General features: G+C 41.4%; 1 protein-coding gene and 1 non-coding gene across 2 annotated transcripts; one reads left to right on the top strand and one right to left on the bottom strand.

The window, feature by feature from the left end:
* Positions 1-1,554: 1,554 nt before the first annotated feature.
* umodl1 (uromodulin-like 1) lies at positions 1,555-16,975 on the bottom strand. The gene is made up of 17 exons (XM_085363295.1): positions 16,900-16,975; positions 16,436-16,678; positions 16,016-16,174; positions 14,893-15,014; positions 14,584-14,767; positions 13,744-13,884; positions 12,016-12,279; positions 10,901-11,158; positions 9,529-9,641; positions 9,234-9,453; positions 7,887-8,024; positions 7,351-7,808; positions 7,035-7,195; positions 6,124-6,354; positions 2,533-2,689; positions 2,340-2,424; positions 1,555-1,803 (listed from the first exon to the last, which is right to left on the bottom strand). Exons 1-17 carry the CDS (start codon positions 16,973-16,975, stop codon positions 1,616-1,618), a joined length of 3,198 nt encoding a protein of 1,065 aa, XP_085219421.1. The 3' UTR covers positions 1,555-1,615.
* LOC146623711 (U6 spliceosomal RNA) lies at positions 4,518-4,621 on the top strand. Its single transcript, XR_014906555.1, has one exon. It is a non-coding gene; the product is annotated as a U6 spliceosomal RNA (small nuclear RNA).
* Positions 16,976-18,499: the final 1,524 nt, after the last annotated feature.

Below are 18,499 nucleotides of genomic sequence, written 5' to 3'. Positions count from 1 at the left end.
GCCAGATGCCTGAGGGACGGTGTTAATGTGCTCTATGAAAATACAATCGGGATCAGGATGTTTAATTAGTAATGACCCGTGTGAGAGAAAGCACATTTACAGCCATAGATCATAAAGCAGAACCAATCACTGTTTCAGAGCCGCTGTTACGGGATGAACAGTGAGGCAGAGAGACTGGTGTAGGATGCAGGAGGAGGAAAACTGGAAGGACTGTGGAGACGTGGATCATGTTACAGCCATTACTGCCTCCCAGAATACAGACGCACAAAGTTGGAAAAGTAATTCACGGCACTGTCACACTCCTGACTGGTAAATTTAGAAAGCACTCAACAGACACAAGTTATTTGTGTTTAAAAACTGGGATAATTGACACTGTGTGTGTGTGTGTGTGTGTGTGTGTGTGTGTGTGTGTGTGTGTGTGTGTGTTGCTTCTAAATTATTAAACACCTGCACATTTGAAATATAGTGCTGTCCAGAGACTAACTGGAAACCATTACCGAAACACTCAGCAGAAGAGATGAAGCCCAGGAATGTGCTGTGTGTGATATAACTTCATCACGTGGTTTGTCTGAAAGGAAGAAATAGAAGCTCCTGAGCTGCAGCCATTCCTCTGCTTTGATCACTGCTGCTCTCGCTCCTTCTTGCTGCATCCGTCATTCCCCTCCATCCCTGCACAGAGCTGTTGCCATAGCGATGGGTTGCCAGGTGTGAGGCTGAATGGGTTAATGAGAAGGCGGAGCATTTGCTGCACTCCAGATGGTAGTAAGCCCTCCTTCACCACAGGTCTCCAGGGACCTCCCATGAAAGAGAAAGCCGCTCCTCTTTTTAGTATTCACCCCCATCACTGCTGCATTTCTGACCCCGTGACAATGTCGGATTATGCAAAGTGTGAAAGAAAAGCTGGGCTCTCATCTTTGGCTCTTCTCTGCTGAGAAAGGCTCATATGAGATGTTTTCATTAACCACTGATCTGGGTGAAGGAGAAACTGACAGCACAACCTCCAGCCAACTGAATAAAAGCGGGACTGTAAATTTTTTGTTTTTTCTGAATCCACCACCTCACATCGTCCCCTGTAAACGCTCGTGTTTACTCTGAGTGCAGGAAGCCATCTTGGACTGTTTTTTTAATGAAGAACTGTGTTAACAGCACCCCCAAGTGTCTGAGTTTATACAGGATGTGTTTATTGTCTCACCACTTAGAGCACAAATTATGTGTCAGTAAACACAATAGATAACAGACAGCAAAAAATAGCATAAATAACATGATTTAAAGAGGCAGCTATGAACACGTTTGACTATAAGAATAGGATACAGAGACCAACACTTGCATAGTTACTTGGTATCTGATTCTCTGCAGTCATTAAATATGTCATGCATGAAATATTGATAGTTTCTACATTTGACATCCCTGTATACAACCACTCTATCGTTTGAATATCTTAATTATACAAAGAAGGTGCAGGTAGAATTTAAATTCAAACTGTACATAATAGTTTCATGTACACGATAAAGGGTGAATGGTGCAACAGTGACACATGGTGGCAGGTGTGGTGTAAAAGCAGCGACAGCACGTCTAATCTCTTCTAATTGTGTGCCTGTGGGTGCAGGGGCTGTCATTAGGTGTTATAGGCAAGGTAGGTGAACTTCTCCTCTTTGGGTTTGACGTTAAAATTGTAGTGTCCGATGCGGTTCCTCTGGCAGTAGAAGAGGCAGGCGAGGGAACAGATGAAGAAGAGCGACAAGCAAATTCCCAGAATGGAAAACCCAACTACATTTAGAGTGCTCAGCTCCTTATCCAAGGGCTCTGCAGGAATATATGAACCAAGGCTGAAGAAGTACAAACATGCAGACAAGCAGTATATGATGACAGAAATACCAAAACTTTACTCACTGGCTCTTAAAACAAACGTTTCCAGCTCCCTTACATAAAAATAATGTTTAAAAAAATGTTCCCCTCATGAGTGTGTCATGATAAAAGCAGCCAACCCTTTCCTAGCGATGGCTAGTTAAGAACATGGATAGATGGATAAATGTTTTCCATCAAGTTAGTTGAACTTTCCTCTCCACCACACTGATAATAGCGACAGCTGCACTACTGCCTTAATTCAACAGCTATAGACAGCCCATTTAAATGCTGAGATGAAGTGAGAGCCAGATTTATAATGGCCACTGAAGATTTAAATAGCTTTTCTACTTTTAAAACGGTCCGTGTTGAGTGGAAGCTGAAGTGTCATTACACTTCCAACTGAAGCACAAAAGAAGCATCCAGGTGAAATCAGCCGTGCTCCAACACTCTGGAGTGGAGTGTTTTCAAAGCAGATACTGTGTAAAAATACACACCTTCATCTGAATTCATCAGAGGCCCAGCTGAACCGAACCTTGTTCCAAGTGCATTTACAGATCGAGCTGTTCTCTGGTGACAGTCCTGCAACAAAACATGAGCCGAGTTTATGTTGCATCAACTGCTTTTAGTCTAAGCAGAGTCAAAGCTGCAGGGTTGCATGAAATGTATTGTGGAGTAGAAAGCACTCACTGGCACGCAGCTATTCGACTCAGTCTGCAGGCAGATCTGAACCTTGCAGTGCACATAGATCACCTTCAGGTTGACAAAGGAGAAGATCTGCACGGACAGACGGGACGTGCTGGAGTTCCCGTTCATCATCACTTTGGTGAATGCATTCAGGGAACAGCTGTGGAGACACAGACAGTGGGGCTGACTGATGAACTTAACTGCACCTGATCAAAAACTATTATTAGAAAGCATCGTGCTAAATATATAGACAGCTGAATAATCTGCTGGTTCTCTTATTATCGCTTTGCAGAAGGCTTTAACACAGATTTAGCTACCGCACTGACTCATTGTCACTTTTGATGGCACTTTTTTTTTTCTTACATCCTGCTCAAAGATGAATTTCATTTGAATGGAGGGACCTTTAGCTGTGAATCAGAAAATGCCTTCTCGTCAACACTGCTGCATGTGGGAGATTTTGGGGGGGAGGGTTCAGTAGATGATATCGTGACCACCACATTTTCCATGTCCCTGCCATACATCTAAGTACCAGGTGTTTGAAACTGATCACTAGAAAACAAATATTGTAAATATAAAGCTGGAGATTCTAAGTTTGCTCGTAGAAATGGAAAAAAAGGTGATGCGAACAGACACAGTAACAAAACTGGCCCACTGGCAACTATGCAGCTCATTAATTCATATAATTTAGTTCATTTGTTTCACAAATGCCTCCGCTGACACGTGTTTTGCAGTGAGACAATGGGAGTCAGATTTTCTTGTATCTGAATGGGGCTAGGCTAGCTAGCTTTACCCTTATATGTGCATCAGATTTACGTGGTAACTTACAACATAACCGCAACTTCATCTTAACTGTATGCCTATTTAACCCGACGTGCACCTCCCATAGAACGTAACTACACAATGGCTCAATGCATACTTGAATGTTGTGTTGCAGGGATTAAAAGAAGTTTCCAGACTTCCAGCAGAAGCAGAAGCTAAGCTAACCTCCTGCTGACTGTAGCTTTAGACAGTAACTAACAAAATGAGCAACACAATATGAATCCTTGTCTTGTTCTGTCTTTGTAATGATAAAAGAATGGAAGGGCCTGGTTTCAGGCCTTGTGAAAGACTTCCTTTTAGGGAGGGGAAGAAGTAGGGTTGCCAACCGTCCCTTAAAAAACGGAATCGTCCCGTATTTCGAAACAAAAGTACACGTCCCGTATTGAGCTAATAAGGGACGCACTTTGTCCCGTAATACAGTGAGAATCAAAAGTAGTCTATAAATGTTTATGGAATTAACGCTTTGTTTGAAAACATAATTCCCAGCCCCTCTCCTGCTTTGTGACCAATGAGCTGACAGCACACTTATGACAATTCGAGTATGACAATTCAGATTACCGCTCATCTCATTGGTCGAGGAAAGGTCGCTTGCGGAGAAAATACCGGAAGACAACAGATGACCACAACAAGAAGCATGGCCAACAGGGAAACAAACGCCGACACTGCGGTGCAAGTCTCGGATGACAGTACACCTAAAGCTGGGCAGACACTGCGATTTTTTTCAGTCACGTTATTCAGCTCTTGCTCAAACTGCACGATTGACTCGCAGGGGTTAGAAGTTGGTAGGTCACGATGCAGGGTCTCACACTATACCGCCCGATGCTCTGATGCGACCTGAGTGCTCACACTGTGCCAACATAACATGAAGGTTATAACAGAAATTCTGTCGCTCGCTCTCTCTGTCTTTCACTCACACAGACACACCACCACCATCAACTTTGCTAAATTGCTAATGAAAAACATGATCAGGCAGCTGTGATTGAGCAGCAATGTAAATCCAACTATTTTCAGGTTGTTGTGGTCGTGATAATTTTGTGATGCCACATCGAAAAGGCTCGGATGAGCTTTCCAAAGTTCTACAAGTGCCTCCATCACTTGTGTCCAGATCACACGCTGCACAGCTGTGCTGCGCCGTCTTTTTCACCGATGTTTACGTGTTTGCGCGCGAGCATTGTGAGCGGCTGTGGTGACCGAATTGGATACGATACAGAGAAGATTAGCATGGCCCCTGCGCAAGGATGACACGCAAATTCGTGACACCCTCACGAGCGATTGATGATCGGGAGCTGGTCGTGAGGTGTTAATCGCTTCTCGTTACCCCACGTATACTACACGATGCACGATGAAGGCCAAAATCGGGCCGATCACCAAATCGGTCGCACGACTCAAAAATCGGCTCAAAATGGGCCAAAAATCGCACAGTGTAAGCCCAGCATTAGAGCAGCAATGTTTGTTCCCTTCAGAGAAAGAAAAGAAAAAAGGCTGCAAAAGTACAGGGAGGACTGGGAAAAGGAAAACACCTGGCTGGGAAAGTGCACGATAACACCTATAAAGCGCACTGCACTGTGTGCCGGCGCACTTTTTCCATAGGCATGCTTCTAGTGGTGGGCACAAGAAGAACATGAGGGGCCTGAAAGCTCGGGGAACCCTTAACCAATTTTTTGTCCACCAGGCCACGGCAGAAGCAGATATGGTATGTAAACACTGGTTTGTTGTTTAAACCCTCTGGTTAAGGTTAATATGGGCATGTGCAGTGAATATCAGCGCTATGTGGCCAGAAGTGTAATAATATAATTTATTTTGTGTAATAAACAACTGCAAGGATGGATGATTACAACAAATAGATGAATAATACATAAAAGTAATACATAGATGAATAATGATGATGAGTTAAGATGCGTAATCGTGGGAACAAGTGGGTTTACAAACAGGAGCAGCTGATTAGCTTTAGAAAAGCTGAAATAATACCTCAACTGAAGCCAATTGTACTAAATGCACTATATGTGCACTGTTACAAGAATATTTTTCGTTCTATTGCTTTCTATTAATTTATATAATTTTAAGTTAAGCAGGACAGAGTTCTTTTAAAGAAAGATTTACTTATATTCTCAAAAGTTAAGCATGACAGGCTTCTGTTTAAGAAAGAGACCTGTTTTACTGTGTTAATGTTGTCATTTTGAGCTAAAAATAAATGGCTAAATGATCATTTGTTTCACATGTGTTCATATCACAAAGAATATGCATCTGCTTAAATCAAATTCAAGTCAAATGGTTAAAAAATAATTTCACACACACAAAAAAAGAGCTACCACACTGGGAAGGGTGAAGACAACTGGGTTGCCCGGCCCTGGCCACGAGGTGTCCCTTATTTATTTTTCAGGGAGTTGGCAACCCTAGGAAGAAGTGTTTTTATGTGTCACCCCACAGAAGCTGGTCACATTTGCATCTTGTTTTAAAAAGTGTGAAGCCCCAAGTTAATCATATGCTGACTAATGAAGCTACCTACCTATCATTTCTATCATCCAGAACAAGTTTTCCTATCAACTTAAAACCACAGATGTTTATTCGTTGAGACAGAAACTGTCAGGAACTTAATTTGTAGAGTTTTGGCTTTTTAAATGACACATTTTTATATAACGTGTGTTACCAATGCACATGTTGGCCAAGTCAACCCCATCTGAGATCTTAACTCCAGATTAAAGTTGTCTGAGTTAACAATAATCATAGTGGTAACAGTATGAGTAAGCTAAAGAAAGCTGTAGCTGGGAAACAGACCTTTTCTCCAGGAAGACATGGCTGTAGGCGTCTACGGGGTTTGGGGTGGGAGTGCACCAGCACTTGCTGATGACTGCTTTAATGTGATCTGAAGAGGTGTTGAGTCTGACCTCCACTACCACGGGCTGCTCACGGGACAGGCTGTAGTTGTAGGGCAGAGGCACTGCACTGTCCAACAGATGCACGCTCATCTGCAATGACCCCGATCCTGTGATTTTAATTATGTCATACCTGGATATGGATGGGAATGAATTGTAGGTATAATGAATACAATATAAACTATACAAAATATTAAAAATGAAATATTTATCAGTTTATGCTACTAATGCACAACATAACTGCATTCAGTGAAAGTGGGACATGAGAGTTTAAGTGAAGTAAATAAGCTAAACACCTATCAGACTTATGCTCAATAGGATTTTAGGAATGGCTATAGCCTGCGGTGGCAACACTGATGAGTGCTGAGCGGCTTTCAGCCTCAGTTAAGTCCATTTATATAACTAAATGGGAGCTCTACAGTATCAGCCTCTATCTTGGGATTCATTCTTGTTTAAACCTTCATACCAATGACAGCTGTTCATGAAACGCAGTTCAGGGTCCTGAATATACTAACAAAGAATTTATCCCAGTCTGTTGTTGCTTGTTACTGTCAGCTAATAAAGGCTGCTCGTGAAACTGCTGTGTAAATGCAGCAGCAGCAATCAAATCCCCGCTGTGCTGATATTCTGAACAGCAACACTGCCTCTCTGTGATTTGAATGTGTCAATATTCTGTTCTGGAGAAGTAGTTCTTTATCTCTCGATGCTGTTTCCTCTTGAGGCATTTGTCAGCTGTGTCAGTTATCAAGGGGTTACTGATTTGAAAAATAATAAAATATAATGAGTATTCGTGACAGTACTCATGGCACTTACCCCATGGGGCTAAGGTCTGCAGAAATAAGCATGCTCTTCATGTAGGTACACATGATTGGGACTTCCAGCTGTTTTCTGGGCACCTCTGTTGCTCCCGTTGGTGAAGTGTATGGATCCATAGTGTTAAGCAGGTTTACAGAGGCTATGTAGTGGGTTTCATTCTGAAATACCGACACGGCAGAAAGAGCAGAGTGTTGGTTTTCATACTTTTTTATACTTCGTACTTAGCTGAAGAAGATAATGGCAAGCTAGTATACAAAAAACAAGAGCACAGGGGATTCAGGAGGTTTCCCAAATGCAGAGGAGAAAAACTCACTTGCACAAGTTTAGTGTCGCACTCATTCCAGGCCACGGTCAGCTCCACGTGCGTGTCATTGCCGCCATTGATGCCACAGCCCACCGTGCCCAAGTAAAGTGCACTCTCCTGGATCATGGAGCTCAGAAGAAAATTCTTAGTGACAGTCACAGTGATGGCCGCAAGTCTGCAATGGACTGAGAGGGCTTCTTGGATAGAGTCGTCGGTGGCAGATCCCAGAGCAGTGGTACTTTTTGTTGAGCTGGTAGCAGTTGTTGTGGCAATTGTAGAGGCGGGGATGGCTGTTAGGGAAGTACTGGTTGTCGGGGTAGTGGTGGTGGAAGCTTGAGCAACAGTTGAGATTGTTGTGAAAACCATGTGACTTGTTGATATACTGTCTGTGGTTATTTCTGGAGCAGTAGTTGAAGTGGTTACAGCTGTCGTCAGGGGCGGTGCCGCTGTTTCTAAGGTTGTAGGTGCTGCACGAGACAATGCTCGCTGGTTACAAAGATATTCTGTTTTACATGTAATGTGTATAAATGAGTTTTTACAGCTACCTTGGCAGACCCGTCCAGGTCTCTCTGGGTCGTTGTCAGTAAACCCGAACAGGCAAACACATGTATAGGAGCCCCAGGTGTTGTTACATGTGGCCGACTGGGAACAATCATTTTCCCCCGAAGCACATTCATTAAAATCTACAGACACAGAAATAAAAAAATAGAGTCAGGTATTATGTTATTGGCTGATTATTTAGATGTTACTTTAATTACTTTGAATTTCCAAAATGTTGCTTTTGAGACACAAAAAGGTTTTGTTAATACTTTTAGTGCACTTAGGTCTTTTGAATGGTATGTACTAAAAAACATTGTGCAGTTAGAGCATTATGACTTTGTGCATCATTTGTGTTGTATTTCCATACAGCTGAGAAAATTAACATGAGGCAACAGCGACCAAGAAATATTGCCTTTTAAGTCAAAGCGTCAGTCGACATCCAGAATTTCTGGATTCCACAACGCAGCTTCATAGTTATTCTAACATATTGTGCCAAGAGAGAAAGTATGTGGAGCGCACGTGTCTGAGGCAAGACTGCAGAGAATCGGCAAACGTACAATAAAAACACAACACGTTCTGAAACGCTGACTCGGCCGTCCCGTTCAGTAAACACGTGAACAGGATATTTCTGCTATAGTTCGGTGAGTTTTTTTTCAGGTCCATGAAATAATTTCTGTCATTTAATTATTTATTTATTTTCAAAAATCTAGATTTTAGTTTAGTTAAATGATTTCTTCATGTTGAATTTCAGTTTTCAGTTAGTTTTAGTTAAGTTTGGTTCACATTAACAGACATGAAAATTGCAGCTGCCTTTCACTCGTTAATGGACATCCCAGAACAATAAAATAACTGCTGGCTATATTTTAATCAAAAGCTACCAAGAAAACTGTTTGGTACAAAGACTGTGAATGACTGCTGCAGGATGATTAAGGCCCCATTTCTACTTCTCACCTTAGCCTATACTGCAACTTCTCATGCACGTCTCCAGAGATGTAATCTCCTATAGTCTGCAACACAAACATTAACTGCTGTGATTTGTAGTAGGCTGGCCCCCTGACTCTCACTAGTCAAATGCACAAACACAATATATCTATTTTATGAAGATTTATGAAAGTTTTAATATGTTGCTTCTACCATCATGGCCCCATTTATATATTGGGCCACCTCCAGTGCCTTCTTTCTTTTCTGTGCTGTGATTTCAGTAAAAATAAAACATTTGCTAACACCGCGAGTAAGTCTTTAACGCTAATTTGCTATAATGTCAAACTCAGCACTCCCTCTTTGAAGCATTTTCCCAGCAGTGTACCACTAACAGCCCACAGCATTAGAATAAGCAATATAAAGACACATACCATTTAGACTTGTGCTGTTTTGATCTACTGTGTATGTCGAGCTGTTCGTCAGGGACTGCAGAACTGCTGTGGACACATTGCTTATGTCCAGGCTTTGACTTGGGATAAACACTATGGTGAAGTTGACCATCACGCTCCCCGGGGAAAAGTTTCTGATCTCGATCCTGACCTGGCCTGAATCCACCATGGCTTTCACCTCTGGAGACACAGACTGGTAGATCTGGTTGGTGACACAGGAAACAGGCTCAAGTTTGTGTTTTCATTTGCACATCACATTCAGTCACTGGATACTTGCCTCTTCTGTTATACTCTCACTGAGGGTTTTGTAGGCCTGACTGCTGGTGTTCTGGAGGTCAGCTGTGAACTTTATGTTGGTAAGTCGTGTTGTGGCATCGAGAGTCTGAGCGTCTACAAAGAAAACCTTTATTATGCACAATAACCACATTTACCACATAAATGTCGACCGTCCTACTGACCCCAGGCCTTTTGATAAAACACTGATTCTTTTCTTCATCACGCATTAGTCATTAAAGACAATTAAACTGCTGTACTCCTCACTCCCTCAGGGTGGTAACTGTGGCTATGTTCTTATTTTCAGAAATCTGGGTCAGTCACTTTCTTCACTTGTGGCTCAGACAAAAAAACACTTCCAGTATTCTTGTTGTTCTTTTTCTGAAAATACTTCCACAGAGGAGAAATAAAGATTTGACCTACATTTTGACTTCTGAGGGGAAAGTAATGCATCTCTGTGTGTCTAGATTCTCAGTCATGCAGGTAACAGGAGTCTTAAAAGCTCGGAAAAAAGGCAACTGAGCTTCTTTAAGCTGTGACACCGTTTGGCTTCACATCCAAGAGGCTTCCTACCTGTTGTTGTTAGAACTGAAGAAGCGTCTTGGATGTGACGCCAAACAGCTTCACCAACTTAAACAACTCCAGTTTCCTTCTGTTTTCACTTTTCTCTTATGACAGTAACACATTTTATGATTTCTTCTTCTAATAATAACCATGCAGATATCCAAAAAACAGTGTTAAGTGTTATAATAATGTTATAGGTTACATATTGTCACAATGCTATTTGGCAATATAACATTTCTATAATATCGCTGGGAGCAAAGAACAACAAGTGGAGGTGGAAATGAAAGCCTCTGGTGGAAAATATCACTGTTTCCTGAGAAGTGTGTGTCTCCATGCAGAGACACACACAGAAAGAAAAATGACAAAAAGTGTTTTTCAGCATTTTTAGTCAATTAGTCAGTTTCGTTCTTCTGGTTCAGGCAAAATCTACTGCAAAAATATAATAAATAAATACAAATGAATAAAAAACAAGGGCACACTTGAACAATTAGATTTTTTTAAGTCATTTTGAATCCAGCACTCAAAGGGTTGATGATTTGTTTTCAACTCTTTTTTTTTTTTACATCAATTTGTTCTCAACAAAATAAAAAGTTCAGCCTGAATATTTCGTACATCAAGATCCAAGGTGACATGTAAGTGTTTCCTTACTTTTTTAAAAACACCATCACAATCAGCCATAACAACAATATGACTGCATAACAGTTATAAACAAAGGTAAAGCTGTACTGAAAGTTACTGGAGCTGTCACATAGATTGGCAGCTCTCGAGTACTTTGACGTTCATATTTTGATATATATGTTCAATGTACTTACAGGTTTTTACTGAGATGTGAAGAGGGGCTCCTTGATTTCGGCAGGCACGAGGTGTGACGGTAACATTGTAGAGCAGTCCAGGCTTCAGTCCGCTCACCTCTATCGTGGTATCACTGATTTTCTGAGTCTGAATGACCTCTGACCCTTTCCTTAGAACAACCAAGTAAGTCTGTTTTGTCTCGGCATGATTGGACCAGCAGACAGAGAAGGACGTTCCAGTAACATTAGTGGACCATAAGCTGCCGATGCTGGGGGGAGCTGAGGGAGGGGACAGACAGGGGAATCGCTTGTCATTAATCTGAATCTGCTTTCTTGCTGGTTGTTGCGTGGAAATATGCCACTCCCACATCTGTGCGGTTTGTCTTAGGGAATAGCATCCAGCCTTGTTTTGCACAGTGACTGGAAACAAACACCACAGCTAGCCTAAGCCTGTCAAGAGTAACAAAAAAGAACAGCTTAAAAATGCATTATTTTACTTTTTACATCCTGTCAGTTTAATCCTACACCATTTTAGGCCAGTCTTATTCAGTCTGTGCAAGTCAGATCCAGAAACTTTCACACAAAGGAATATTAAAATATTATCTCATTTTGAATTTGATGGCAGCAAAATATCTCTAAAATGCTGTTACATCTGCAGCAAAGGATTCCAAGAATCCAAAGAAATGATGAAATCTCTGTGCGCAAAGGACAAATATTGGATGTCACCAGGCAGCACTACATTAAAACCAGGAATAATCTGGCAAGGAAGTCGCTGCATGGGCTCAGGAACACTTCCAGAAATCACAGTTTGCTGTGCGATCCACAAATGGAGGTTAAACATCAAATATACCAGGAAGATGCGAACGTCATGTGAACATGATAAAAATGCACAGAAGAAATGTAAAAAGTAGTCTGAAAAATAAATACTCGAGTAAAAATAGCTGAAATTTTTTTACAGGTGTGAGAATAACAATTTAAGACTCCTCCAAAGAGGATGAGCTTCAGTGTAAATGATGTCAAATTATAAATAAATGCTTGTTAAACCCAAATATCCCTCTCTTTCTGGCTTGGACACCCTTCCAATCAAGAGATGGAGATTTCATGTAAACTTTAGATGAAAACAGAATATTTCTCACAGCATGTTGTTGCTGGATGAGCTGACTCCACAGCTGTATTCATTTGGCTGTGAGATGCAGAACTCGTCCACAGCGAAGCTTGTGATGAATTCCAAGAGACAGAGGTCGTATTACTCGGAGCCGCAGTCACGCTGATCTCAGTGGATGTGAAGAAATCTGTTGTGTTGTATCCAGGAGGGCCTTGTGTGCGACTGGAAGCAGGGGGATAGGTTGTGTTCATCAATGCAGGGCTGGTCAGGGCGGTGGGCCACACTCCAGTGTCAGCTGGGAGCAAAGAACAACAAGTGGACGACTGGACTCTAAGTTTCTGGTGTAAATACCACTGTGTGACTCACATCACAGACGTGTAGTAATTAGAAACAACATATAGTGTTTCCACTTTAAAAGAGCAAAAAAAATAAGTAGGTAAGTAGAGTCATGGATCAAAAATACACTTTTACTCTAAACTGTCTTTACATTGATTGGTGACTTGGGTTAATAAACACCATCTTTGTAAGAACCATTCTCAAGCTTTCCAGTATGACGACTGAAGACCTGACTCCGCCCTCCTCCACTCATCAGTGGTGAACAGACAATTTACATGTTGTTAGTCACACAGCCAACAGAGGTCACTTTAGAAACTGTGTCTTTACAAAGCAGTAATAGCAGAACATTGTGGATCATTTATGAGGAAGGACCATCTTCACAAAATATGACAAATGTGGCAACTTTGTTGTGAGCTAGCTAAGCCTTTAAAACTAACCACAATTTCCTTGTTCGAGTAGGTTTGTCTGACTTGAAGAACAACTCTGACACATATTATTGTGCAGCCGTTTCAGATTAAGGAGGCAGTCTGTTAACCACAGCTTTGTTCCAAAACAAGGCCTCCATAGCCTCTGTGTTCCTTAATGTTTTCACACAGCTGTCAGTAGGTGATTGGTAATTGACCTTTTTCTGCTTTTAACAAGAAAACTATCTTTTGAGACTTGTTTTCTTTTTTCTTGTTTGATATTTTACCCAAAAAAGGCCGATGGTGGGCGGACTATTAAAATCTGAGTAAAACTGAGAGAAATCTTCATTTGTTCTCACTCAGCTTCCACCTCTAGTTCTACAGGTCAGTTATTCTAATAGTCTGTGTGTGTGTGTGTGTGTGTGTGTGTGTGTGTGTGTGTGTGTGTGTGTGTGTGTGTGTGTGTGTGTGTGTGTGTGTGTGATGGGATGTTGTAAATTTACTCCACCTAGCAAACATCAATACATTAGCATTAGAATAACTTGTGCATAAACTTTAACCCCCCAAAAGCTCTTTGATCAGTCTAACTGTAATCTTATCAGTTTTTATTCGGGGCTTTCTGATGGGGAAATCCCTCTCGTCACTTCTAAAGTGACTGAATCTAAACTATAGTACTTGTCTGAGATGCTGCACTTGCACTTACAAAAGTAAGGGCTCAGGGGATTTTGAGGATAGGGTAACTGGAAGCACTTGAGAAAAAGAACACTTTCAAACGAGGTTCAGATGTTATATTTAGCAATATGATTGCTTTCTCTGTGTACATACATTGTGCACGTGTAAGTTAAGTGTGAGCTAGTTTCTGAAAAACCTAAATAAATTGCACAAATTGGTGCGCATAGCAAAAATGGAACAAAGTCATGTGCAAATAAACATTTTAATTATCTGGCAATTATCTCACAGTCCAGACTTTAAAGGGTTACGTCTGCACTGCAAACACACACACAAGTGTGCGGTCAAACCTGAACAGTGGGCTCCAGGGTTGCTCGGGTCAACATCAATGTAACCTTGGTGGCAGACGCACTCATAAGAACCCACTGTGTTGTTGCAGTCGGCCCAAAGCGAACACTGCCGAAGAGCAGAATGTGCACACTCGTCTACATCTGCAATGAAAATGCAGACATATGGAGGAGTTAAGCAGCAATTATAATTACACATACATAAAAGCTGTTCAATTACAGTTGTGTTTGCATGAGTTGTAACAAATGTGTTTCTGAAAATAAATCAATAGTTTATAGTGGAAGCTGTTTAGAAAATCTCCACATCTGTTCGGGACCCTGGAAAAATCACTGGAACTTGAAACACATTATGCAAGTCAAGACTGGATTCACTTATCTTGCTCACGTCTTTCATTTAAAGGCTTGAAAATTCAGATGTGTCTAAAAATAAATGGCTTTCAGCACAGAAAAAGGGAAGTTAATTATCTCTGAGAAAAAGCCAGCTTGACGTGCACGCGAGCCATGTTTTGTGGGAATGTAGCAAGCATGACTGATTTATGATAAATATCTGAGTGTGGGTGTGTGTTTCGTGTGTTCATGCACGTGTGTTTGTCTCTGTGTGTGCGTGTGCGATCGCTCTGGTGTTATTTTCCGCTGTTGCAGGAAACATCCCACAGATGACTGTCACTCAAACAGAAGTAGTGGGAGAAGGAAACTGTGGTGCGACTGAGTCATTTTTTCCTGAACGCCGTGTTCTTTGCACATGAATCATTCTCAAAACTCTACAAGAACGTCATTTCTCAAAAGAAAAAAAGCCGAGTAGCTTCGCAGAGAGGTCAAAACTGCCATACAGTGCCTCCTCACCTTGCACTGTTATTGAAGACACTTCCTCTATTCGTTCGAGAAGGCGATGCAGCTTCGATGTGACGTTGTACAACGAGAGAGTGAAGTTACACTCAATCAGCAGAGAGGTGGCAGTTCTGTAGGGATGCACAGGCCATGTGCTGAGATAATAGACAGAAACATCAGACTGCAGAGCTCCAGTCACCTGATGATGACACAGACGAACATATTTTCATAAAAAAGCGACCACCAAGGAAAGTGCTTATGTTGGAAGTCTAGTCTCATTATAAATGTCTGGAGGAAGTTTGACCATAGAAGCTGTTGTGTTACCATTGCTTGCAGCAGCCTTGTGTGATTCAGAAGCCCTTCATTCTTGGACATCAGTTGCTGGTAGTCTGTCTTCACTGTCACTGTTGCATTCAAACGGTTTCCTCCATTCTCAGAGTAATTTGCTGAGATTAACATGATACAATATAAAGATCAGTGTCGACAGATTTCTCCCTGCTTCAGAGAAAGACCTACAGGCTCACTTAAGAGCTTGGTTAAAAAAAAGAAAATCAGCTGATTTATTTATTTAATTGCTAAATGAAATATGAACAGGCTGAAGCGGTCTATATACGACTCAGCAGTTATTCCTTTCATATTTTCTTCAGCAGGAAGGGATCCAGTGAAAATGGCACACACACTGTGGGGTCTGTGGATTACCCCAAGTCACTAAGATTAGTTTGTAAAAGAATTTGGTGGCACTGTAATTTTACAAGAACACACGTACGAACACCCGAAGCAATGAAACACACAACATTGCTTGTCAGACAACATGTCAAGACAACATGTTCTTTTTATTTTTTTGTGTGTCTGTTTTTTGCTGCACTCTTAGCGTGTGCGCGGTGTGCATCGGCTGAACGTGACACAGAACATATGAGCGTGTTTTTGTTAACACTTTCAGTTTCTGTAACTTTTTACTGTTGCTGTAAGAAAACCGATGCATTTTTTTCCTTTACTTCATTTGACGGTGGCACGGTGGTTAGCACTGTTGCCTCACAGCGAGAAAGGCCTGAGTTCGATTCCACCAACAGTGAGGAGTTTGCCTGTTTTCCCCGTGTTTGCATGCATTTAGTGTAGCCCTCGCCCTTCGGGGGGATCTGCCCTCTCTGAGTGCTCATTTTTGAAATTTTACGAAATACCAAGGAAAATGACACATCAACAGAGCGGCCACATCAGCACCAAGATGGCAGCAGTAAAGCTGCACTAACAGATAAAAACAGTTTGTCATGTTTAGCTGATATACCGTAGACGCTGGGCAAATTTCAGTTTAATGCCTCAGTGAGTTGAGTCGCTCATTACGTTTTAGCACTATTCTAAAACTGTCATTTGCTTAAACAAAGCACAGTAAGATGCATGGTGAACATTCACTTTAAATGCAATGTGGATGCAAAATCACATATATACTAACTTGCTGGATCACTGCAGGAAGAGTGGTGAGATCTCTGGCAGCATTTTTGCCAGCCTGGACAGTCTATATCCAAGTCACACTCCTCAGAACTGGGATGCAATCCATCTGCAGTTGGACAGGATCCTGGCTTGGAACTAAACTCACCACTCCTGTTTACAGCTTCATTCAAAGGAAATAACATGTTGCAGGCCATATATTAGCAGTGAGATATTTGTAGCATTGCAGTTTCAGCGCTTCCATCTGGTGTCTTGCACACAGCACCACACACTGAAAGGTCACGCTGACTGCCTGGCCAGAGACAGTGTGTGTGTGTGTGTGTGGTACATAATCAGATTTTGCAGACAGAAAAAGTGTCTTCTACAGTCTAAGAACAAAACAATGTGTGCTTTTCTTTAATCCTGATCAGTGCAGTATACTCACGCAGGGCACAGTAACGACCAACTTGCACATAGCCAGAGCAGCATCCCATCACCTGCTCCGTCACCAGCTTGTACTCAGTCTGATGGATCATCCTGTACATTGTGACATTACAAGTCTTCCAGAGGAGCCAACCGCCACAAGGCTTTGACACTGAATAGGGAACCTTGTGCACCACCAGGAAACTCACAATCTTTGTTTTGTTATGAGTGCACAGGTGGTAGCCAGACAGACACAGGCTATTTCCTGAAAATAAAATATATCTTTTGGATATCAGATGTTTCCATTGGTATCTTGTACACTGCTGCAAAATAACATTTTGAGTCACTCTAATAAACTGCTCCTATATGTTAATGTGCTCGGAAAGTTTTGAATGAAATGTGAAGGCTTTAATCGAAATAAATGTCACATTCTGTTTTGTTAAAACATCTGTTTAGAGTAAATCTGTCGTCGGCATCGTGGCCTACCTTCATTCACAGTGTCCTGTCCCCTACAGAGAGCCAGCAGGGCCACAGCCACCCCAAACGAGAGCATCCAACTCATTTTCACATCAGAATCTCACCCATGTATTTAAGCACCACATTTTACCTCCATATTTCACTTTGAAATGATACCAGCGCACTGTTCAGGGTGTAGTCAAAGACCAAGTCCTCTGTGGCTATCTTTCCCCTCCCCTTAATGACCCAACGGTCCCAAATGTACCACAAAATTACAGCATCCAACAGGTAAGTATTATATGAATTTAGATATTTGCAGTTACCATTTTATTAATTTACTAAAAGTATATTAATTTTGTTTTTTTAAGCGGGTTTTAAATTGCTGTCAGCGAAACAACCTGGATAATCAGCATAAACACGACAAACAAAGTCTTTGCTTTTCATGCAACCTGTGAGAGGAAGTGCATGCTTTTATTTTTGTCAAATAAATGCATTATGGATTTGCCTATTCTTTGGCTGTGTCATTGTAAGTAAACATGTTTATGAGGCCAAGGAGAATTATGGGCTGGGAGGAGTCAGAGTCCCTAATGGCTTGGTTTCCACTCAGGTAACCATGGCAGTGCTTGCTATGATGCTGGCATTAACAACCAACCATCTTAGCTATTAAAATCAAGTAAGGAGGAGTGAGAACTTCCCTGCCATTTTCCCACATGTCTTCATTCTGCTAATATCAAAAAGCAACAGGATGCTTTGGCTGTCAAAGACATATTCTAAAAAAAAGGCTCTGAATGTGTCTGGATGTGAAAATCCTGCTAAAACTCTACAAGCCTTTTGGCATGCCTTTAATTCTTCGCAGAAGTACCCGTTCAAATAATGGTGTTCCATTAATAGTAATGAGGTGTGAAAATGAACCTGATTAAACGTAATTCAGTGATTAAGCAGTAATGAGTGGGCTCATGCTAGCAGGCTTGTGGGTGTGAATGCAAGGCAGTGAAGGGTTTTCAGATGGGTTATCAGAGGTCACCAAACATAAATATATGCTTTGCATACGCATGCTTTCATGTTTTGTTGAACCTAAAGATAACTGGGAGTGGTGCTGTCTTTTCACCATCAGCGCTGTCCTTGATTAAGTGAGATGAGACTGTTGCCAGGTAGGCTACTGTAGCAGATGAGGCTTTCCAGGAAAATCAGAATCAGAATCAGAATCAGAATACTTTATTGATCCCTGGGGGAAATTATTTTTTGTTACAGTGCTCCATTTTAAACCAACATTAAGACAAGACAGACAATACGCTAACTAAGAATAGTACAATATATACATATATATACATACATACATACATAAGTCACTTATAAATAAATAGTTGGAAAAGAAACATGTGTAGCTGTAGCAGCAAACAGTGAAAAGGCCTTTAAGCAAAATAGGCATGGTGACAAATCCCCACTGGATAGAAGTGATGACACAAATACACTGCTGTGCTGCAGTGACTTCTTTTGTAGTCATGGATATAATTAGTTTCACTGGGGCTAGATGGGCATCAAAGTAGTGTCTTCTGTAGCATTGATAACGTTTAAGTCATGGCATTGTAAAGTAAAAAAGTACTCTTTAAAATAATCAGACCAAAACTAT

Source organism: Diplotaxodon limnothrissa, linkage group LG10, assembly GCF_057381915.1.
Source record: "Diplotaxodon limnothrissa isolate DT_005_m linkage group LG10, D_limnothrissa_male_GT1.1, whole genome shotgun sequence".
Classification (NCBI taxonomy): domain Eukaryota; kingdom Metazoa; phylum Chordata; class Actinopteri; order Cichliformes; family Cichlidae; genus Diplotaxodon; species Diplotaxodon limnothrissa.
The sequence above is the reverse complement of the archived record's forward strand: the minus strand, read 5'-3'. Positions and strand labels throughout refer to the sequence as shown.